The sequence below is a fragment of the Vanacampus margaritifer genome, chromosome 4, assembly GCF_051991255.1.
Source record: "Vanacampus margaritifer isolate UIUO_Vmar chromosome 4, RoL_Vmar_1.0, whole genome shotgun sequence".
In the NCBI taxonomy this organism is placed as follows: domain Eukaryota; kingdom Metazoa; phylum Chordata; class Actinopteri; order Syngnathiformes; family Syngnathidae; genus Vanacampus; species Vanacampus margaritifer.
Window position 1 is genome coordinate 30,061,707 of NC_135435.1, and position 24,794 is coordinate 30,086,500.

The window sequence follows — 24,794 nt, forward strand, 5'->3', positions numbered from 1 at the left end:
CCCCGCCCGCCGCCCGCCACCCGTCCCCCACGGCGTTATCAAGTTTCAGAGGTTGTAACTGTAGCACAATAAACAGAGGAGGGAGGAAGGGGGTGAAGACGGAAGCAGACAAGGGAAGGAAAAACGTCATTTGCTCATTGCGTTAAATTGGCGCGTGCAGTGTGAAAGGTGATTCACACGCTGCCAAAATGCACTTTTCGTAGGAATGGGATCTACAACATTCATTTATTTTCTAAAATAGCCAAACTTCTTCACAATACTCAACTGGTTGCTGTGAACGGCCCCTTTCACATCACAGCAGTTTGACCAATGGAACGTGTTCTGTGTAAAAGGTAGCAACTAGCAATGGGGTGGACAAAGTTGACAGGGAAATTCTGTGGTGGTACACCATGGACGTAATAGATGCGGGACGCCACGTGTGTAAAGGTATTCCGAAAAGTCAGGACTAGGTTGTGAAGTTTAACACCCAACGCGCTGCTGCTGTGTTGAAATCAACCATCATGAGATTGTTTCACGCAGCCTGTCAAAGTCTGCATTTATTCCAGTGCCGTGGTTACCGTATTTTCACGACCATAAGGCGCAGTCTCAGTTATGGGTGCTACTTCTGTATTTAACACACACATAAGGCACACCGCACTATTGGGCGCAGGTACGGTTAATCTTCCGCTAGCATTAGTGATGCACCGAATATTCTGTGGGCCTTGCAAAATCAGTCAAAATCCAGTAAAACAGCCGGGAGCGAAGGGGGTTGCTTCACTGAAAATGGCTGGGAGAGAAAAATGCAGCGCAGCAAAACTGAGTTTGGTTTGAAGTATTTAACAATGTACTCTCATTACTTTTGATCAATCCTCATCCACGTTCCCGCCCGGCTCCTCAGAAATGATGGCAGTTTTTGCGAAAGTTCGTTTAGTGCAACTAGACACGTTTCGCCCAAGCATGCACAAAACATTCACAAATTGCGGCGTAACTCTCTCTAGCAGTTCCATAAAGTGAAAGCAGTGAGCACCAACAAGTCCAACTGTATCTTATATACAGGAAACCCGGCCCTGGTTGAGGACTGGCAGGCAGGAGAACCCAATAGACTCCCGTCATTTTTTAGTTGAGTCTTTTGGGTTCTCATGCCTGACAGTCCTCAACCAGGGCCGGATTTCCTGTATATAAGCAATATGTCGGCACTGTTGCGCTTGACTCGCCAGAGACAATCAAGGTTTTGGAACTCGGTGCACACAAAAGGCGCACCTCACTATTAGGCGCGTCGTCAACTTTTGAGAAAATGTAAGACTTTTCAGTGCGGCTTATAGTCGTGATAATACGGTAGGTGTAAAAGTCATAGATTGGGGGCAGAATCAAGTTGACTTGGAATGGTTCTGATGGGGGCAGTATCACAGCTGTAACAAAGTCAGACGGTTGCGCATCTAAGGGAGTTCGGAAAAGGGACGTGGTTGTAAAGTCTAACAGCAGAGACTCCTCACTTCTTTTGTATTGAAAGCAACTGTTGCTTGCCCATTTTAGAGTGCCTGCCAAAGTCAGATCGGCCACAGTGGGCAACTTTCCAGATTTGGATCTAGCATCATAGCCATGACAGAAATGGGAATTCGGAAGAAGCCTGGACATTGGACAAGGGCGTGAACTTCAATACCCAATCATGCCACGGCGTTGAAGGAAATGTATGCTTGCCTCGTTCACACCGAATGTGTGCACGACATTTTTCCGCCCTTGGGAAAGATCAATTCTGGCTCGTCTGTTCTACATCTGATGCTGTAATTTTGTGAGAACGGTGCGAAAAGGGCAACTATTCCAGAAGTAGCAGGCAAAATGAGGCCAGAATCTTCCTATTGTGGTACCGTGTTTTTCCCGAGTGCCTCGCCTGTTTCCAGTGTCTGTTTCCATACAGCCAAGCTGGGAGGCGTGAGGGCAGTCGAAATAGAATGCATACACTGATCCCCCCCCCCCCAGAGCCCGTTCATGGCGTAATTGGTGTGGACGGAGCTCATGGTCTCAGGGTTACAGTTAGGAAACTTCCTCTAATGTCCTGCTGGGAGGCCACCGATTCCCACAATAGAAAGAGCAAAATGGATATGGGGACGTCCATACTTGTGTGTTTTAATGCCGAAAAGAGGCACAAAAACCTCAACGCATTTCAAGGCAAACACATTTGATTGCCAAATGAGTGGAATCAAGAATTGTTTTCTTAGAAAAAAAAATTCCAACAGTATGCCTCAAAATCATCATCATACGTTTTTTTTTTTTTAATTTTCTTTGACGGTTTGAGCCTGAACAAAGGATCTTACTTCCTACCCAGGCCTGTGAGATCCACTTTGCGAACAAGCAGCAAACCGCAATCACTGCCACATCCTCCTTGCACCTTGTGAGATGACTTCATGGCACAGTACGAAAGCATCTCGTCCCAGAATAACTCTAAAGCGCAGATAACCCACCATGTGGTCCCCGCTAAGCCGAGACTACAGGTCCGATTAGGAGTGGAACGCTAGGATGTCTCCAGCCTTCATTACGCCACCGCCACCAGCCACGCTCGTGATTTCAACCGAAGTTTGCTGCTTTTCTTTCTTGATGTCACGTGTCAATAGGGTTCAAAGTTATTAGAATAGTTTGGGAATTTGCATTATACTTCATTTGAATTTCGTTTTGAAGTTTGTTTATTCAATTATGTTTTAATTAGTTTTTAGAGTAGGTTTTTTTGTTTTTCATTTAAAAAAAATGCTTTTTTTTAAGTTTAGTTTTAATTTATTTTCGTAAAAAAAAAAAACTTGGGTGTCAGGTTAAAAAAGAGAAAACATTAAGTATTATATAGTAATAATATATATATATATATATATTTTTTTTTTTAAACACAACTATCCACAAATTAGGTACTGTATAACCGTCCACTGACTTTGAATAACAATAAGTGCAGTGTGCATAATACTGCTTCTAAAGTTGGATGCATCACAACCGCAAAGTCTAAACTAAAGATAGGATGGTCTCAATTTATAGTCCTTGTTTGACAAGTTGCCAATTTCCAAAAATGATTTGTGGCTTAAATTTGTGTTCAGAAGTATTAAACCGTGTACTATTATTCATACGTTGTTGTTTTTTTCCTTATTTGAACCAAAAGAGGTCAAGTTGACAACACAATCGCTGACAGTTGTCGTTTTGACATAACTTTATCGCAACTAACTTTTTATATCATCCTTATACTTTACATACTCTAGATTTAAGTATTCACAGATTTTGCATGATACTTTCCTTAATGCAAATGAGTTTTCAACCATTTATACTATTTACTAGTTACGAAAGACTAGTTTTGTGTGTGTGTGTGTGTGTGTGTGTGTGTGTGTGGTGGGGGACTTACAAATTCATGCATACTGTTAGCACACAGTGGCTTTATACGTTATTACAAAATTCCTGTTACCATGGTAACCAATGCTGACATTATCAAATGTTCTGGTTTCAAAATTATATTCTGGGTTCATAATGTTCAAATTTAAATTTGTTATTTCTGAAAAAACACATTGAAAAATATCCATTACATTTTGACAAAATGTATGTTGCCAATTATGTTCAATTGCGATTAGGAGCGTAACACTCGGCTGTATCTGGCCTTCATTACCTCCACTGCCTTCTTCGTTACTGCGCTGAACAAGAGGAGCCCCTTGCTGCGTCTGTTCGGCGGCCATTAATCATCTCAAGTGGCAAGCGCTAACAGGCAGTTGGCCGCATCACTCTTTCATTTTCTTCCTGGTGATACGACAACGACCCTCCTCGACGACCGCACGATTACGCCTCGTCAAAGCAAACAATCAACAGACAATCTCCGGTAAAAAAGTGTCATGGATATGATGAAGCCATGTCATACATCTCAAAATGCTCCACTCCAGAAGCCAGGAAACATTTTTTAATGGCGTTTACGTGGACATTAGCGGCTGCGCCTTCGCTCAAGATAATGGACGACGGTTTGGAATAAGATGGATGCCCTTCGTTCAACGCTCCTACACATCGGAATTTGAAAAACATTTCTGGGAAAAGCCGCCGCGCATCAGTGTACCAATTATCCATTTTATGTTACATTCATAAAAAAAAAAAAAAGGGATTTATTTTAGCGGATTCTGTACTTCAATGTGAGTCCTCGCTGACAATAACCACATGGCTGCAAACAGGAAGAATCTGGTTTACAAAGGCACAGTCAGTGCTGACAAATACTGACATTGAGAACTGCTCCCGGCGTAGGGATTTCAAAAAACACAATAAGAAACTGACAAACTCAACAGAATTGTTTTGGGTAGGATAAAGAAGGAGCAATCACAACTCTCTGAAAATTTCCAGACAAGACGACGCACATTTGTATGTTGCAAAAGCAGTGATATGTTGGCAAGAAGTCACGGCTCTTAACTCTTTGACTGCCAGACGTTTTCAGAAAAGGGATGCCGTGGGTGCCAGCCGATTTAAGCATTTTGACTGATCTTTCAAGGTCCACAGAAAATTATGTGTTTGGACTATGGAAACACACATACTACCAAATGAAAGATTGGACTCTCATCTTTTATCAGGAAAAAAAAGTTTGTTTCTACCTTATTCCGTTCTTCAGTAATCAACAATAGAAAATGGTTAGTTTCACCTAAAGTTTTGAAACAAACGTCTTTTAACGTCTTTGGCACTCCTCCATAGGATTTTACTAAACGTTATTTAACGTTTTTGGCAGTCAAAACACTACAGAAGCAACACCGGAAACATTTTGTTGAATCTGATGAAGTACAACCCAAAAGATCACTTGTACAACTCCAGTTTCACCAATTGGCATGAAATTAGGTGGACATGTCTATTATAAAGAGCGATAATGGATGAAAATGTCTCAAGGACAGATGCTTGGAAATGAATAGGATAATCTGCCATTTTGGTTTGCAGCAGACATTTGGCAGGGGAATTCTACTTGGACAAACTCCTATTAGATTATTATGAGCCCCGATCGGAGCAGGTACCCTAGACAGACTGGCAAAGCGTGAAATTGTAAAATAATAATAAAAAGTTTGTCAACGAGTTCCACCAAGGGACTTGAAATTGACTTGAAATGTCTATCATTACATGATGCAAAAAAAAAAAAAAAAAGTCTCAGAGACTCATGTTCAAAATTAAACAGAAAGTGAGCGATTTTAAGTGAATTGAGGAGCTTGTAATTTGATGCACTTATGTACAATGGTGAGATTTACCAAGTCAGCTTCATGCAGGTAGAAGATATCCTACAAAGACAGGCGGTGCAAGATTTGGCTACGTCAGGAGTTTCCGAATCCAAACTACGACCCGAGGGCCGTTTACGGCTCCTCGTTAATCTTTTTGTGCCCCCGCAAACACAACTTCATTTCTTGGCAACAAGAAATTTTGCAAACGTCTTTGCAACAGTTTGCACCTTTTAACAGACCTTGATGAAAAACCAACATTCGCTACATTTCATCAGCAAGATGAGTGATATCTCAACCCAAAAATATTTTTTATGGAGCACATAAGCCCGTATTAAAATTTGTTGTTGCGTTGTGATCAAGCATTTTGACAGAGTGTCTTTTTGCTAATTAAAGACGATGAGAGATATTAAAGCCACCAAAGACATTTACATTATTCCATTTCATCACCCAATGAGAAAGGATGACGCAGCATTGATAATTGAATCGGAATCACTAAATTCTTCTCAATTCCCATGCCGAGCAAGGACTTCGCGGCAATAGGGAAAAGCGGGTCCCAGGGCACAGCAGTTGACAACCACTGCTTTAGATATTAGCCACTGCACAATTAAACAGCAAAGTTGCTCTAATAGTACAAGGAGAGCAACTGGAATAAAAGGAATAAAGATCTGCTAGCGCAACAGGAGTCAGAAATTGAACACGTCTTCCTTTAAAAGATAGCGAGTCCATCAATGGGTCTTTCTTTATGCAAAGGCAGGATTTAAGGCAGCTGCTAAAATTCCTCAACTTTTCACACACACGCACACACGCACACACACGTCTGTTTTTAAGCGCAGGGGCAGGAAATGGGAATCCCTCGTAAGTTTTCCTTCCGCTGCTGCTTTCCTCTCGCAGCCCGGAGGCCCCGGCGATGAATGAGGTGGGAAAAAGTGCTTGGCCATTTGTCTCCAGCCATCAGCGGATTCCTCCGTTTGACCAACACGCACACAGATGTCAGTCAAAGCTTTTAGACGACAGGGGGTTCTTAAACTTTTTGGGCCGCAGGGAGACGCAATATCAAGTATGTTTGTTTTATTCATCTGATCACCATATGTAGTTATGCACTTTGTAAAAGATACAACATAGTTTATTGTAAATTACTTGGCAGACCTCCAAGCTAGAGCTTGTGGTCCCCGGCGGGAACCCTTGGTTTAGAAAACAACAATAAAGAACTACACAGCGGCTCCACCCCCCCCCCCCCCACCAAAAAAAAACGTACTAATCTCAGCGCCGCATCTTTGAAGTAGAAACCAGAGGAGGGGTGACACCTTGTAATGAGAGAGCGCTTGCGCTTCTTCTGGTTTATTCTGACAAGTGTAAAAAAACACCAAAAGGAGAGTCTCCATGACCCCCCCCCCCCCAACCCACCCTCCAAGTCACCACACAATTTGTTTCCCTGTGATTAAGACGCCACAGCAGAGGTCAGCCGAGTGCCTCTTCGCAGTTGAAATGATACACTGGCTGCATTAAAGTCACTTAGCTGCTGACATTCGCTCTTATCCCGACCCTGGCTGTTTAATGTTGCCCCGTTCCACTGCGAATAATTACGAGCATTATCACAGTCAATACACTCAGGGAGGAAAAGAAAATCTCCCATATTCTTTTTCCCTTTGTCCATTATAGATGAGCACTCAGTTGGGCAATGCTAATGTCTTCCACTGACCCCTCCTCTTCTCCACTGCCAGTGAATTGGAGACACGCTAGCTACTGTAAATAGACGTCTTTGCCATGATTACACAATGTAAAATTGATTTTGATAATCACATTTACATACAGACCTTTTGAGGGTATGAATGGCGCACTACGTGGTCAAACACAACAAGAAGACCGTCACTCAGTTACATCTGTATTTGTTTTTCATTTGACTGTTTTCATACAAATGTTGACTGTAATTACGACTTTACTACGGCATCTGGTTAGCATCGAGGTGTTCCAACATAACATAGTTGAGCGCTAATGCTAGCTTTCAGAAATGACTACATCAAAAACGGAAATCAGGCGCCTGCCATAAGGCCACATCCTTTTTGGGTGCTCATTTATCAGCGCCGTGAAAGGCAGGTTTGCATCGCATCAAGTATTTTTGGTAAAATGTTGCCTATCTTAGAGACTCTGTCGCTAATGTTGGTTAGCCATCACACTAGCCACACTTCTGTTTACATCACACACGACCAGGATTGTGCATGTGCGTCAGAGAGATAAAGCTTCAAAACAATAATAATCATTTAAAAAAAAAGACATTGAGTATTAAATTAACTGTCAGCAGGTCGTCGACACAGTTGTGACTAGTAGACTACTCTTGGCAGCCTTAGTATAAATACAGTGAAAATAGGCTTTTTAAAAAGTCAAGAAATAAGCTCATGAGAAAAAGAAGTCCCTCATTATTGTCCCTTTCATTATTGTTAGATAAATACTGTACTTGCATTGTAATATTACTACTGTTTGTAACAATAACACAAACGTGTTAGCACTGCGAATGTTAGCATTTGAGCTAATGTGACAAATGATTCCATGAATAACGCGAGGTGGCACGGCGCGTCCGGCCAGTTATCTGCTGTCAGGCGACGTCTGAGTCAGGGTGATAGATCAGCATGTGTAAAGTAAAGGGGTCAGGAAGACAACAACTCCCGCCCGCCGTCTGCCGCTGGACAGAGACGCTAACAGGGCCCTGACAGATTCCGTCCCTCCCTCTCAGCTTAATTCATCAACTCCCCAAACCAGGACTAAAAAAAAAACTACACCAGTCAGATGAGGAGGCTCACTGACATATGAGTGGAAACACCCATGAAGTTAAACTATAAAATATGCTTTCATTTGTCATCATCTGACCCACCCAACTAATGACACAAGAGCGCATGAGAAAACATGTCACAACATGCCAAATTCACACAGGAAGGATTCAAACTCATTACCACAGTGTGTGAGGTAGATGTGCTAACCATTCAGTCACTGTGCCCAAAATTAACACATTAGCACAACAACATTAGATCAACCATCTGACATCACAGAGGGCAAGCGAAATGGAGAACAACGCAACGACGAGTCTTCCGGTCCGCTCGGCAACCTTCTGCCGTCATCGGTGAAAAACATCCTGTAGCTGGTAAAGTCAGGCCTTCAAAATAAAAGCACACCAGTATCGTGTCACACACTCAAAGTAATCCGCAAACATTGGACCAAGGCAACCTACAACCTTTGGATTGGATTAGATTTGGATGACTGAGAAGCTAAAGACACCCACTAAAAAGGTAACATGACAGAGCTTTGGTACATCGGAAAAGACGCCCGCCCTGGACTGTAGTTTTCTGCTACGCCAGGGCACCGCCAACCCCAGCCTAGCTTACTATCTGCAACTTGTTAACCTTTAGCGAACAGGTTAGCCTCCCATGAGCAGCACTAGCGCTTCTGAGAAATATTCAGCAGCACGCTGCCAAGGTTCCAAGTCTGAGTGGACCAAGAAGTCATCAGCTGATGTAAGCAAGGTGGCGATGAACAGGCAGCAAGAGAAGCTAGGCTACATGCTAAGTAAGAGCTATAGCTGTTGCTACCAACAAAAGAGCCAGGATAACATTTCATCATATAATCAAAGATATGTAAAAGCATATGCCGAATATGTGCGTGTTATTCTTGAAAAAAAAATACTGTAATACTATTCAAAAAATATATTAGTATAGATAAAATCCTCCTCCCACCTGTTGCAGCATGTATCAAGTTCCAATTTGTGTACTTAAATGAAATGTATATTGCATTACTCACTGCCTACCAAAAAAAAATACGAAGACTGCAGATTCCATTGAACGAGTATAACGATAATGTAAATAATTGCAAAGTACCTCTTTTCTGCATGAAGGTAAAGAGATCATCCAGGAACTCCTTCCTTTTGGGGTCACTGTCCAGCTCGTATAACTGAAAAAGGAAATCCATCACTAGTAGTAATTCAGGCAAAACAAAAGAATACATGTCACGGACGACTTTGTTTGGATTACTCAATTTCCTGAACAAATGGTCACAATTAGCATTTCCTAATGAAAGTGTGTTGTTTTTAACAGTAAAGGTGATGCCACAGTCGTGTCTACTTCCTTTGAAGCCATTTAAAGTTGAAACGACCCATTAGGCGCCTTTAATTGGGGCTTTTTTTTTTTTTTTTTTTTTTAGAAAATGATCACACCTTGGCAAAGTCTCTGGAGGCTTCTCCTCTTCCTCTGCTGCTGTCTCCCTCATCCGCCCAGCTTGCGCTTCCATTCTACAAGAAACGGAGATACAGAACACAGATAAGCAATGCATAAAATATCTGCTGTATATATTTTGATACCAGAAATGCGTTTCAGTACATCCAACCCCCAAAATATAAAATAAAAATAATTTGAGTTTAGTGATTTAGTGTGATAGATGTGCTACATTCTCCAACTGTGGGTGTGGGAATGCACTTTTCCGGTGGTTGGGCGGGAAAAACCTCTGGAGTTATTGTGCCCCTGAGCTCCCGTGTCCCCCTCTGCACCAGCAACCACTTCTTTCTTGACCATCAAACATCTCTATTTGACCTAAACCATCTGCATCTGCGCCATGAACCCCCACCCCACCCGCCCCTTGTCTTCCGACCCAGCTGGATACGAAATCCCCCACCACCACCACCACCATCACCCCTCCCTCCCCTCCCTCCATCCTTCAATCGTAATGCAGCTGTGACGGGTGTCCCAAGTTCATGGAGTGGAGCTAGGCTGTCAGGAAAGGGCAGGCTGGTCAACAGTTTTTACCAACACGCACACACACACATGTGTATTGTGTAGTGATGGTGGTTGTGTTTGTGAGTGGGGGGGTTGCAAAGGCCCCACAAGACGGGAAGGAAGGAAAATAGGGGCAGAGAGGGGTGCACGGTATGCGCCGAGCAGGAATGTCTCCTTAAAGACAAAACCTATAAAAGCATCAGGAATCACAACAAGATCCTTTTGGAGCGAGGTAGGAAGCAGGGCGGCTGCTGGGGGGGGGGGGCGTTAACAGCTCCAGCTCAGGGGTCTCATTTCAAACAGGAGCCCATTGGTCAACAAAAATTACAGGGCCTGAATAGAAGGGCCCGTGGGCCAAAAGGTTGCAGGTAGTGATTTTCACACAAAATGCTTGTAAAGATTTAGGCCATGGAAACAAATATGCTGGAAAATATGCCTCAGACATCAAAAATATGCGTGGAGTTCGAACCGTCAAAAAGCCAGCTCTCAATATAATCATTGAGCCAGAAATGGGACTTTGCGTGACTACACTAACCACCCTTTTTTTTCCTCAGTTGCTCACACCAGCACATGATTTGCTCGCACACCCTTTTAAAATAATAATATAAATATCCTACAGGTCCCTTTTATCATGTATATATATTTTTTTAACTAATTCACTCCCAGCCATTTTCACTGAAGCAATCCCGCTCGCTCCCGGCTGTTTTACTGGATTTTGACTGATTGTGGCAAGGCCCAAAGAATATTGTGTTCTATTGCTATTAAAACATGGAACCTACCAAAAGAAAGATTAGAGTCTCTTCTTTTGTCAGTTTTCCAGCAATTAGCATTAGAATATAGCTAAGTTTCATCATCACAAATCTGTATAGAACTGTGGGTAAATGAGCTTTTTTCAACATGGCCCTGGTTGATCTCTTTTGCTGCATCAAAGCCCTCTGTATGCTCTAGCATAAAAATACATAAACGCATGAATACGTCTTTGGGACACATTTAAAATAGAACGTATTTATACGTTTTTTGGGGAGCAAATGAGTTAAATAACCTTCTATTTCCTTTTATCGGGTTTGCAAGATGTTAATCTGGGTTGGAAACGACCTCAGTGCCCCTCCTTTCCTCCAAACACATGGCTAAAAACAGGCAGAAATTCTCACAAGGATACATGGACTTGGGGGGGGTTGAGAACTTTTTGGGCATGTTGCAACCCCCAAAAGGCAATTCTGTCCTAATTTTCATGAATTCAATATCAGCCCCAGGCGGGAAAATGTCTCCTCCACTCCTGTTATCTATAGTGTGCCACTGAAACATGACACAGGATCATCATGTGAAGGTAAATAAACCCTATAGTACATTTGGAGAACATGCAGACCTTTGCACAGCGTTTGGCCACACTTCTGTTAACCTTTAGCCATTATAAACGACTATAACAGGAGATAAATCAGCTTGCTGGCTGGCTATGTATAATCTCGTATACTTGTGGGGTGTGGGGAGTGGGGGTGGGGGGCAGGATATTCAACTGCCCAAAGTTTAACAAAGTAATCTCGCTGATAAAAAAAAAAAAAAAACGTGAACAACAGGGGAGATTTCCCAACTTCCAAAACACTGATACTCACTGCCTTTCGCAGCTCTTGGTTTCCTTCTTTTCTTTTTTGTCATTGTTACACAAACAGTTTTAATAGTTTGACCATCTCCCCAGTAGATGAACAATTATTAAATATCCCCACTTTTTTTTTTCACCCATTCCTTCAAGCCAAAATTTTGGGCCTTATAAACCGGTTGAACTGCACTTTACAAAACCTTAGAACCAGCGATTGACATTTAAACAACTGCTGAAGATTTGTGACGCAAGATCACATAAAGCTCTCCAATTGAAATCTAGGGAGAAATGCATGGTTGGAGTTGACCACAACGGATCGCGATAGGAAACAGAGATACCGTTTTTAAGCCATGACCACGAGGATACCTTAATATGGTTATAAAATACGAACAGATGAAAAGAGTGCGCTGTGTTAACAGCATAACATCCAAATAACTCCAAATCAAAACAAAACATTAAATCTGAAACATCGACATCATATCAATGATGGTTAAGCACGCAATCCATGTACAAAAATCCATCCATGATACGTGACGATATCAACCTTAGGACAGTGTACATACGCAACAATTCTAAAGCAACAATTTGTAACTTAATCTACCTAAATGACGGGAAAACAGTCTGTGAAAATACATTTCTTCTAATATTTCCATAATAAGTCAAATTAAGTGTCATAAGTCGAATGAAGTGTTTTCATTGTCAGACTGTGTACAACCATCTGCCCCCCCCCAAAAAAAAAAATAATGCAACAAAAACAAGGATTTTGGTGGCAGCGGCTTGGTTAAGTTCTATTAGATAGCAAGACTGGCTAATACATGTGCGACTGAAGGGAAAAATATACTTTTCTTTCATATTACAAAATGATAACAATCGAAATGTCTTCACTTTCCAGCAAATGGATACAGATTTATTTTTGCAAGTTTTTCTTTGTGTAAAAAAAAAAAAATAGAGAGAAAAACTTCACAAAACAATTGTCACGATGGTGCAAAGGTGTTTTTTAACAGTTTGATCAAGATCTGTCTTTGACATCAACAAGGCGGAAGCGCACATCTTTGACTCTACCACAGCTCCACCTCCAACCTTTTTTTTCACCAGGTGTATGGTTCATGGTAGCGGTACCAGTTCTGTGTTCTGTGGACAACGGCTCTACCAAAAATGAAACTGTAAGTGCAAAATTCAAGTGTTTTCAGATTTCAGTGTAGTCATGTCTTACCAAATGTAACTTCTGGGCAACGGGCTGTTGGTTAGCGGGTTTGACTATGTTGGTGGGAATACAAACGTGTTGACACAATAAACAGCAGCCGGTCCACAGGCTGTGCGGGTCCGGACTTTAACCCAAGTCTAACAACACACTGCCCGCCACGGGACGTTGGCAGAGAGCTTCATGCTGCTCTTTCGTACCACATTTTAAAATGTATTAAATGGCTACCAAACGATGTGATCCGATGAAAGAGGATTATTAGCGAATACTTGTAGGGATATGTGGGGGACGACAGTCACATGACTTGACTTGAGTAAGACTTAAGGAGGGAAACAACAGAGGGAGAGCGGCAAAAAGCAAAAGAGAGCTGGCGATTATTTGAAAATGCACACAGACGATTTGGTTCCGGCTGCGGTACGGATTTCACCAGGAGACGGAGAACAAAATACGGTCATCTGCAAAAAATGCCGCAAAACCATTGCCACCATAGGCAGCAAGCAGTTCCACAAATTTGGTTCACCACCTGAGACGCCATCCGTGACAAACTAACAAATGTCTCAAATTCTGCATGTCCACATCTCTTCCTACACCACATAAAATGTCAAAGTACTAGCCGGCAAGCAAATAATAGGGGGTGGGAATCTTTGAATGTCATTCGATTCGATTCCGATTTTTGGGGGGTGTGCGATTCGATCCACAATCGATTTTCGATTCATATCGATTTTTGATTCAAAATGATTTGCTTGACAATGATTTTTGCTTCAATTTAAAGATGTTCTGGCTCGCTAATGCTAATTAGTGCTCTACTCGTGGCACTTTCAGCACTCAAAAGAACGGCTCCACGCTGCAAAAAAACAACTTTTATTGCAGGGATGTGATTTGACCAAAGTGAAATTATCTGAAAATTTAGCCGGGGGTCTGGGGGCCGCTGGCAGCTCATGGGTTTTCCGTGTTTTTAAGTACTTTCAATGCACTCACATGACAAAGAAATAGACAAAACAACAGCATAAATTTTCAATGTATATTGAACTATCCCATATAAAATGGCAGTTTTAGTCAACTCAAAATCAGTCACATTCAAAAACATTGGACTGCCTTTGCTTTTAAAAACTATCACTGAGAATATCATCATATCTAACTAATGTGATTACTAAGTTAACACATAAATAATGTTGAAGAGTTCAAATTTCATGAACAAATAATTGTATCATGACCAAATGAAAAGTAACTCATATTAGAGTATACCACAAATGTCTGTTATAGCAGAAGATGTTATCTGTCGGAGTCATGTGCATACACAATGAACTACTAAAAAAAAAAAAAAAAAAAAAATCTAAAATTTTTTTTGGGGGGGTGGGGGCTAGATAAAAAAAGCGGAATTCCGCGAATTAGCGGAAAAATCACATCCCTGTTATTGGAATAACGTGATCGGGACTTTTTCCTTCTACTTTCTAATGTGGCTACATCTTAACAGTGTATTAGACCGCGTGGAACCACACTGCCCCTAAGAGGCCAACTCGTGTACAACATGAACAGCGCTCCCAACAAAGGCACACACAAACGAAGGGAAAACAGTATAAAATAATTTAAATAAAATTGATTTTGGGACATTTAAAATCGATTCTGAATCGTACTAAATGAGAATCGCGATTCTTATGAGAATCGATTTTTTGGCACACCCCTAGCAAATAAGTCTGGCTTCTTTGTTTGCCAAATCAGCCCACATGACAAATAAATGTCCAAATTGTAAAGAGATCATGGCTGCCGTGGCTCAAAGGGAACCAAAACCCATCAGTTAGTGTTGTGGAAATTCCAAGACTGAAAAATCTCACTAAAACGCTTGACCCAAAGTATGATTTGCCAGTCCGCAATTTTTGGGGGGAAACTTTAGCAGCATTTGACTTTCCTTTTTTTCCATTGCAACTTGGACTTAAGACTTTAACATGTGACATACTCCCACATTTGCTTGAAACTAACTAAAGTCATTCATTTATATGGAACAATACGACTTAATGTGGTGATTAGAAAAAAAATCATCTTAAAAACTAGGATGTTGTCTTTGAGAGGTTCCACCCCCCCCCCCCCCCGTCAACCACAAAGACATGTTGGCTCTTGATGAGAGACTCTGGTCAAAAACAGGAATGTTAACGCTTCACGTCACCTTTTTAGTCAGGTTAAGGTGGCCACTGACATTTTCACTCATCGTGATCAGTCACCTTAACACCCCGTGCTCAAATTACATCTTAAAAGTGGAATCCTAACAAAGACGCACTAAGGTTTTCGTCGTTTGGATGCAAATACATACATCGGAAAAGTTGAATGGCTTTAAGTTCAGGAAAATCGATTGTTAAATGTTAAATATCACACTTTGGTCCCATTGTTCTCATGGGACGTCATTGGCGTTGCCTTAGTAATTTGGAACTGGAATCTTTTTTTGGGACTGGTGTAGTGAATTTGTTTACATCAGTTTGTGTACTAGAACATCTGAACTTTATTTTAATCTGGCGTAGTCAAAAGTTGTAAGAGGGTGTGTACACTTATGCAACTACATTATCTGAGGTTGTTTTCGTTTTGTTATAACCAAGTCAAAATTGTAATGTGTGGAGGAAGTGAGATGAAGGATAGAAAAGCATCATCCGCCTATGTTCCCTTGGCTGGCTGTGGGTGTCCTAATCGCATTATGGACGTACGTGACTGACTGGCGAAGCACCAAATCAAGGATCAGAATTACCGTACATGAGAAGTGAGCAGTAGCTGGTCGCTGCATTTATGGAGGGGGGAGATGGGGGGGGTCCAAAGTTCCCTTGCGGCTTGTACCGACGGCACACAATTTGCAGTGATTGGTGGGGCTTGTAAAACCGGTTGAACTATCCGTTGAGACTCAAACACGGGGTGTTAATTTTGGCATCAGGGTGGCCTGGGTACACATTGTCTGCATATCGCAACATCTACATTTGGCAAATCCCGACAACGCCGTAGATGGAGGGCAATTCAAACGGCAGCCATTACACAAAAGATTGTCTGAGGTCTTCAGGCACCATTTTAGTGAAGAGGCAGGCAGGAACAGGAAGGGTTAATGGCTGCCGCTGCTGGTGGTGCTTGGGGAATGGGGGGGGGGGGGGCATTGATTGCTCAGGATGTTGACAGCACTTCTCCAATTTGATAGTGCAGCTGTTATTAGATGAAGGCTTCATGTGATTCGCATCCTTACAGGCGGTTTAGCTCTCAATTGCAAGTTACGGAGAGGCGGACGTTTTACTAGCAAATCTGAAAATGAAATCATGCCAAACGCATTGCCGTGGGAGTTTAACCAACAACAGGGAGTAGCGAGCCTAGTGATGTTCTGCTTACTAAATGACAACGTAGACTTGTGAATTTTCCTCTTTCTGCTGTAGTGTCAAAAGACCCTTTTCACACTGCCGGGAAGAGCAGTCCTGTTGTGGCCATTTCCCCTCATGTTGCTGCTATGTCTAAAGAGTGGGCGGGGTCGTGGGGTGGGGTCAACACTCTTTTACACGGCCTGTAAAAGCCATCTAATTTTATGCCCTTTTCCCATGTCGCTGTTCTGTATAAATGACACTAATGGTCGACATGCCAAGTTTACGCTTTCTGAGGAATTACAATATCAAGTGACATTTTTCTGCCTTTATTCTGTATAATGGGAACAAACGGGGAACGGGGGTCCTAAATTGAATGCAATTATCTAACGTCTGAGTGTTTGATTTTATAATGCGGTTCACTTTTTTTGTGTGAATTTTTTTTCTTACTGTAGTGTTCCTATTTTTTTTTAAATCTATGAAGATTATTAGTACATTAACTCATTCAACCCCAAAAATGTATAAATATGTTTTTAATACTTTGTCCTTCACTCCCAAAAACGTGTTTATACGTTTTTTTTTGGGGGGGGGGGGGGGTTATGAGAGCATACGGAAGACTTTGATGTAGCTTCTGACCTGAAGAGGTCGCTTAAAGCAATGGTAGTTATTACAAAAAACGGCCAGCAGGTGGCAGCAGAGTATAAGAGATCAACCAGGGCCAATTTACAACAAGCTCTTTTCCCCAGTGTTTTCAACAGGTTTGTGAATAATGATGAAACTTTGCTATATTCTAATGCTAATTGCTGCAAAACGGAAACAGACGCAAAGGTACTTTTTTTCCCTGATGAAAGAAGAGACTCTAATCTTTCTTTTGGTAGGTTCCATGTTTTTAGAGCTATAGAACACAATATTCTGTGGGCCTTGCAAAATCAGTCAAAATCCAGTCAAACAGCCGGGAGCGAAGGAGGTTGCTTCAGTGAAAATGGCTAGGAGTGAATGAGGTAAAAGTCTTTAAACAAGACAGAAATGTGAGAAAAGTTTACTGCTCGTCTGAGAAAAGTGAATTAAGTATGTGGTTTGGGGTTTTACAGCCTTAAAGGGAAAGTCAACCTTAAACATTTCTTAATAATATGTTATATGTGACCTCAATAGTCTAAACATGACATTCTGATTAATATTACATTTGTGGAATATGAGTTATGAAGCAAAATCCAGCCATTTCTATCTATCTCACGGGCGGCCATTTTGCCACTTATGCTGCCGACTGAAGATGACATCAATGTTGCTGAGGGTTCAGGCAACGAACAATCTCAGCTCACCTTTTTTCTGAAGCTGCGCTGTGATTGGCTGTTACCTGAGACCGGAGCAACATTGATGTCATCTTCAGTTGACAGCAAGTGTCAAAATGGCCGCCCCCTGAGATGGATAAAAACGGCTGGATTTTGCTGTTTGTTGCCAAATTCATATTCCACTAAGGCAATATTATCCAGAATACTTTTAGACTAGTGGGGTTGCATAGAACATATTATTGTAAAATAAAATTGGGGTTGACTTCCCCTTTAAAACATAAATGTAAAAAAAAAAACAACTACTACTACCCCAGCGATTAACGAGGGAACACCGTATTAGAAATGGTGGTGTTTAGCAAACGTAGCGACCTTGAACAAACCCTGACGAGAAATCAACATTCGCTACTATTGCAAACATTCGTGAACGTTCGCCCCTCAGTGGGAAACAGTCTTAACTTTTGAGAGTGATGAAACAAACACATACCTCATGGGAAAAAAAGCCTCAAAACACATTTGGCCACTTGTGAAATCTTGTGGCAGAACCCGAGCTGCACAAACCAATAAGTGAATCATAATATGTTTGTGCACTGTCAATTTGAAATCATGTCCTGTTTTTGTATAATTAACGGATGGAAATTTGGATATCCAATTAACCTAAAAAAAACCTGATAGGATAGATTAATCAATTATTAAAATAATCGTCAATTGTGTTTGGTATTGGCCAATCACAGTCATGGAGGATCGGTATCGGAATCGGCAGCATAAGCCCCTGTAACAAATCGGAGCCAAGTCGGCCGAAGGCCAATCGCCGAACCTGCGGTCATCTCGCTTGGAGCCGCCGTCACATAGCCACACACTGTGGAGTCCCCTGGGCCATAACCATTGAACGTTGTTGGGGGAGGAGTAGCAAATCAATAACCTGGATGCACAAACACGGTGAGGTCCCACTCCCAAGCCTAGCCCCCCCACCCCCCACCCCCGGGCACCATCCTGCCCCCTCCGGACGCAATTTCACAGCGCATGTCAATACTCATCATCCTCAGTCATACGCTGCGTATGGGAAGCTGACACCGGGGCGGGACTACAGTCGTGTGTTAACCGATATCATGACACTCATTTGCTACATTCAGACCGCTTGAGCAGATTCGGCCCTCGACCATCTCGCGTGAGCAGATTTAACAATGTCAGCCCAGCGTGCGATTTTACACACACATTCCGACACAGAGGTGTGACGGCACGGCAGCGGCCGTTACTGAGCAACTCGGCGACCGCGCTGGTAATTTGTGTTCCCAGCTGGAGCTCGTCGTGTAAAAGAAGCTATGATAAGCAGGATATGACCTACATCTACGCTTTTGGACTTTGTTCTTTTTCAGACACTTGTCAACCAATTAAGAGGAAGGGTTTATTAACTTGGTCAGTTTCTCTCTGGTTCTGCGTGCTTTCACAGTGAAACAAAAACATCTGAGTGAAGCATGCCACATGGCCCTTTGCTCTTATTGGTGGCAAGAACGTTTGGTTTACAGAGTTGTGTAAGTTGATAAGCAATAATTCTATGGACAATTTACAAGGCTTGAGAACTCCAGCAAACAGCTTTGGTATGACAACGATGTCATCGTTAAGTTGAGCGATGCCATAAGTTGCCGGGTGGATTGGGGGCACAATTCAAATACATATCATAAGGCCTGTCACGATGATTAAGTCGACTTGATGTTTGATGTATAGATGGAATTACTTCCAAAGTCTCAGGCCACAACGCATGAAAACTCAATGAGAGATAACTTTTCGGATACTAAAAGCTGCGATGAGTTTCAAACAATGTATTAAACCTACATGCAATGTCAGTACTCACCCAAAAGGCTCCAAAATGTCCAGAGCTACAATCAAACTTTTCATTTTGTCTGATACTTGAGGTTCGGTTAGCCGAGTAGTTTCAATGAATGAATATCCATAAGTTAGCTCATATTGTCTGAAATTCCAGGGTGTTATCCAAGTGAACTACTCAGAAACATTGTGACGTTACTAACTGCATCATATGCCCTAAAAAAAAAACTTGACTTAAATAGCACAAACATCACTGTAGACAGTAGTATAGGTCATTAACAGATAACTTAGTCTAAACTTGTCTTCTTGTGAATTTATGTATAATGGAGGATTTTAGAGGCAATTGAAGTGTGCATTCCTTGTTTTTTTGTTTTTTTTTTACCAAATCCCTCCAAGATGGTGACCCCTCGTCATGTTGCTAATTAAAAGTGCTTAATATATATATATATATAAATATATATATATATATATATATATATATAAAAATAAATAAAAAATAACATATAAAATATATATATATATATATATATATATATATATATATGTATATATAAATAAATATATATATATAAATAAATAAAAAATAACATATAAAATATATATATATATATATATATATATATATATGTATATATAAATAAATAATAATATATATATATATATACAGTATATATATATATATATATATATATATATATATGTATATATAAATAAATATATAAATAAATAATAATAATATATATATATATATATATGTATATATAAATAAATATATAAATAAATAATATATATATATATATATATATATATATATATATATATATATATATATATATATATATATATATATATATATATATATATATATATATATATATATATAAAATTAAATATATATATATATGCACAGCACTAAATTGGAATTAGGTACTTGGACCTGCAGTGTGAATCTAGACAAAATGTGTTTTGCCTAAAAAAAAAAAAAAAAAAGTGCCCCCTTGCCAACCCCACCCATAAAAACCATCCATTTTACATAGTTGTAAAAAAAAAAAAAAGGCACAATCATGTGACTATAACCAATCAAAGACAGCGTGAGAGAAGTGGTTGAATAGCACAGTGAAGTTACCAAGGAGAATCCTCATCAAAATTGAAGCTACCGTTACAAAAAGTTTGTAAATACCGACAACTGAAAAACATGCACTTTTAAGCGACATCTCCACAGCAACTCCAACCAGTAAAGATAACCACAATAAATGTTACTTCAGGTTCACCCCAAATGAGGGGGGGGGGGGGCTCCTTTCTCATCCCACAGCAAACTCTTAACATCTCATTTCCACTTCTTTTTTAGCCTGTCAAAACAGCGCAGAGATGAGGGAAATGGTTTGAGCAGACGCCGCCACGGTAATTTAATAACAATCATGGCGCTGCCAAAAAAAATCTGGACAGTGGCCAGAAATGTCGAGCCGCAGTGAAGAGACATAAAAAGACAAGACAAATGAAAAATGATGGTTTCATTGAGAGGCGCTGGTGACAAGAATGCTTGTTAGCCCGGCTGTATTTCTGGGGCGAATATGCGCTGCTTAGTGCACACACGCCATTGCTTGTAATCCAATGCCAAGTCCCACGTTGCGTATTTGGCTCGATGCCCAGTCACACAAGTCAGCAATTTGTCAAGGTGAAGCAATATGCGACGGATGAGGTGTACTGGAATTACAGGAATCTGCTGACAACAAGTAATTGCCAACTTTATTGCGTGGCGACAATTTGTTGAAAAAAAAACAACATGGAATGGGGTGAAGGGTCATCCTGCCAATTTTATGCCATCAGCTGCTAGATCACAAGCCCCTTTTACACTTCTTTCGGGGTATCACAGCTCTAAGAGTGACGAGCAGAAGGCAAATTTGGCCTGAGGAAGGAGCACAATTTTCTGCCTTTGGAGGGAGTAACAGAAGGGTCATTTTTCTGGAGAGGTGAAAATATCAACCCAACAAATACCAACTTTGGCAGGTAGAATAAGTTTCTTAAGATCCGCAGTAGAGGCTATACGATGGCAGCCACGTAATTGGGAAGGGAGGTCCGGGTTCAATAACGTAAAATTACAAAATCTGAACTTTTTAAAGCTCCGCTGAGCCCCTGATATTGGCCTCACTCGACGAATAAGATGAATACGATGGCGTCAGTGTCAAATCCGCGAGGCAGTCGGGAGAAAGCGAAACGTGCCTCCTCTCAGCATGACTGTACAAATGAGCATTGTGGGGCCATGATCTGTAATCCAAATCGAATAATTGGGGCCTTGATCCCTCAGCGGGGAGCCACGAATCATTTATCGGGCCTCTCGGTGGCTGCATGGGTCGGGGGCGGGGAGGGGGGTACTGAGTGGATGCCGTCCTAACAACTGTAAAGGATCTCATGGTGAGCGGGCAACAAAAGGCTCAAGATAATTATGAATCCATGTGGGGGCGTGGGGAAAGTATAAATCCCATCGCCACTCCGGAACATATGGCCACGTCTGTACTGCTCGTTTGCTCATTGAGAATTATGGAGCGCAAAAAGTGGTGAGCAAAGAACAACACCCTGGGGAACGTCTTAGCCTCTCAATTCAATCTTGTTTGTGGATTTAAAAAAAAAACACACCAAGAAAAAAAGGGATTTCTGGCTTTTTGGAGCTAACAGACAAAGTGGCGGGACAAGGGGATCTAAACATCCAGGGGCTGGGCGTGTTTCTACCTGTCCGGGACTCGCTTAGTGTGGCACTTCTAAAGCAGACCGCTGAAAAACAAGCCTCTGGGCAAGACCACCTCTCCCCTCTATTAATCACTCCAATTACAAACCACCACAAAGAGAGAAATGGCAGGCTAGATACCAAAAACAAATAGAATGACAAAATAGGTAAAAGAATTACACTCCAACACCACAAGCTTAGGGGATCGGGGATGTATACAACATTCTACAAAAAAAATGTGTTTTCAAAAAGTTTTCCGTCAAAATGATTCCTGTATATACAGACCTGTAAAATAAATAAATAAATGAATAAAAATACTGCAAATGCTGTAGTTGTAGTATACTGTGATGTAGAGCGCTTTTATAAAAGTTCTCAGAGGCAGGTTGAATAAAATAAAATAAAAACTACACAACAGGTAAAATGAAAAAAAGCGAGTGGGACATTGAGGAATAAAATGTAAAATTGGAGACAGAAATAAGTAAGAAGGGGAGTGAGACAATGGGCAGGAGTTGAAAGTAGAGGTCAACAGTTTTGACGAGTGGTTTCAATGATCATTTTTGGTGTTTTAGGAGAAATCTCGAAGAAAGGGACAGCAATGGAATGGAGAAGGCTCTATGTTTGGTTTGTGGTATGGAGACGAGGGATGCAGCTATTAACCAGTTTTACGATTAACCGTGGTTTTTAAGCGTCGGGGTTATATAACCCGCAGTCGTTCAACAACACCGGTTATTTTCGCTCACAAACAGTTCATCAGTTTAAACTCAAGTGCGGAGCAAAATGCCCCGTGCGGCATAGTTCATAGCTTAGACTTTTGAAGCCGCGGGGCCACCATCTTGGGACTCCAAGAAACGTATCTCGGCATATGCATTTGGCTGCAAAATGCCAGTAAACTGGACAAATTGCCCGTTTAAAGGCTGTGGACGAACATTTCACCTGTAAGCATGAAATAAAAATAAACATTTTCAAAGAATGCGGATGTGATTTATTTATTTATTTTTTTAAAATATATACAGGGGTGTCCATAAAGTCTCTTTACCATTTAAAAAAATTATTAAAAATGCAATTGATTAGATATTTTATTTAGATTTGTTCTATTGTATTCAGTGTTTATTAAAGTATTTTTTTTTACCTCTTTTAATACACTTCTACATGGGCACCATTAGTTGCACGAAGCACATCAAGACGATTTCTTGCCATGTTTTCTCTAGCATAGCCTCATCAATTGTGGCAATGGCATCAGTAATCCTTTGCTTAAGGTCAGTAATGATAAACACTGTTTTTTTTTTAAACACTGAATACAATAGAACAAATCTGAATAAAATATCTAATCAATTGCATTTTTAATAATTTTTTTAAATGGTAAAGAGACTTTATGGACACCCTGTATATCTGTAAGAATAACCGTAAAACCGCATTTTTTTCCCCCTCAGACTATAAACGTACACCAAAATCTGAAACGGTTGCACCCCTAATGGAGACATTGTTTGTGCTGAAAGCGCAGAAGATTTAGGATCGTCGTTCTGCTGCAGGACTTGAGCTTGACATCGTGAACAGAAAACCAAACATCCTCCTACAGAATTTTCTGGTAAAAAGCAGAATTTGCCACCTCATTGTAAACTACGAACCCCCGTGAAGTGTCCATTTGTTCGCTTTTAGCTGAAAATGGTTGGTTGCATGAAATGAGCTGGATTGGACTACAAAGGACTTGTTTTTGGGGAACAACGTTGGAAATGAAGTGTATATGTCTGGTTTGAACATAAACAGAGCTGAAAGCTGGTTTTCATTAACTCGGGTGGGGGGCGGGAGGTGACACAATACTGTTGAAACATGCGGATAAATCACTTTTTTTTCCCCCCCATTACTTCTATTGGAAAGTTCCTTGCATGGTGCGGGAGACCCCTTCTCACATCCAGACTTGACGAGGGGGAAAGTCGTTCTAATGAAGGCTTTTCACCTACAACACCGATCGAACAGGAAAAGACGCATTTGCATATTTTGTTCCAGAGTAAACAAGTCTAAGCGACTCGCAAGTCTGGTTTGCCAAATAAACTGAGTGCATTTGTTCACGACGCAGTCCTTTCACCAAGACACCACATTCCACAGACGGCAGAGCCCCCGTCCCCCCACCCACCCATTACATCGACAGGCTCCTTTCGTTGCCTCAAACAAATGCAACGTTTATAGGCCGCTGTGGCCAGAAGTTCACACTCATTGGTTCAAAGAGGCTTTCACGAGCAGAGCAAACATTTGGAGTGAATCACATCTGCGCCGCCGCATAAAGTCAACCCTTTTCCCACAGTGCAGCGCGAGAGAAAAATAAGACCACCAAGGCCAGATTTTCCAGCCACTTCCGGTGCCCCCCTGCACATATAATTTGATTTGAACTTATATTTGCTCCGTCCTCTTACAGCTATTCACAAAACGATGTGAACGTGGTCAAGTTCTCAAACGAAGCATTTTGGAATTCCAATAAAAACGACGCCATCCAGGTAGAAACGGCTATTCGTAGCGTCTCGTCAGTTAAAAGCTGCGGCTAAAAATACAGAGCATATCGCACTTCTTTTTTAAGAGAGCGCATCCACTTGACTCCCACGCTAATGGCCAGCCGGACACGTCGCGCAGACCTGATAGTGGACATTCATTACGCCGACAAACAGGATACGTTCACATCCACAATAAACAAACGCTTCTAATTAAAGCTGCTAGCAGATATGAACGGACTCTCTAGAAAAGTGAAGTTATCCAAATTTGAAATGAACATTCAATGGCGTAGGCAAAATCTGTATTGAATATCTGCTTCCGATTGGGGTTAATTTGGGTGAACACCCAAGCAGGAGTTTGTCAAAATGATGAGCTCTGTAATTCACACACAAAATGTCCGCTTTGACTTGAAACGGACGACTTCCTGTTCAAATTCTAACT

At 41.2% G+C, this 24,794-nt stretch overlaps 1 protein-coding gene across 2 annotated transcripts in view; it reads right to left on the minus strand.

The window, feature by feature from the left end:
* LOC144050747 (AT-rich interactive domain-containing protein 3B-like) overlaps window positions 1–24,794 on the minus strand; it is a 79,884-nt gene that overhangs the window by 30,511 nt on the left and 24,579 nt on the right. For both annotated transcript variants that reach the window (XM_077564316.1, XM_077564317.1), the window contains 2 exons: window positions 9,373–9,447; window positions 9,038–9,110 (listed from right to left, as the gene is read on the minus strand). In XM_077564316.1, coding sequence (XP_077420442.1) covers window positions 9,038–9,110; window positions 9,373–9,447 — 148 coding nt within the window. The remainder of the gene's footprint in view (window positions 1–9,037; window positions 9,111–9,372; window positions 9,448–24,794) is intronic.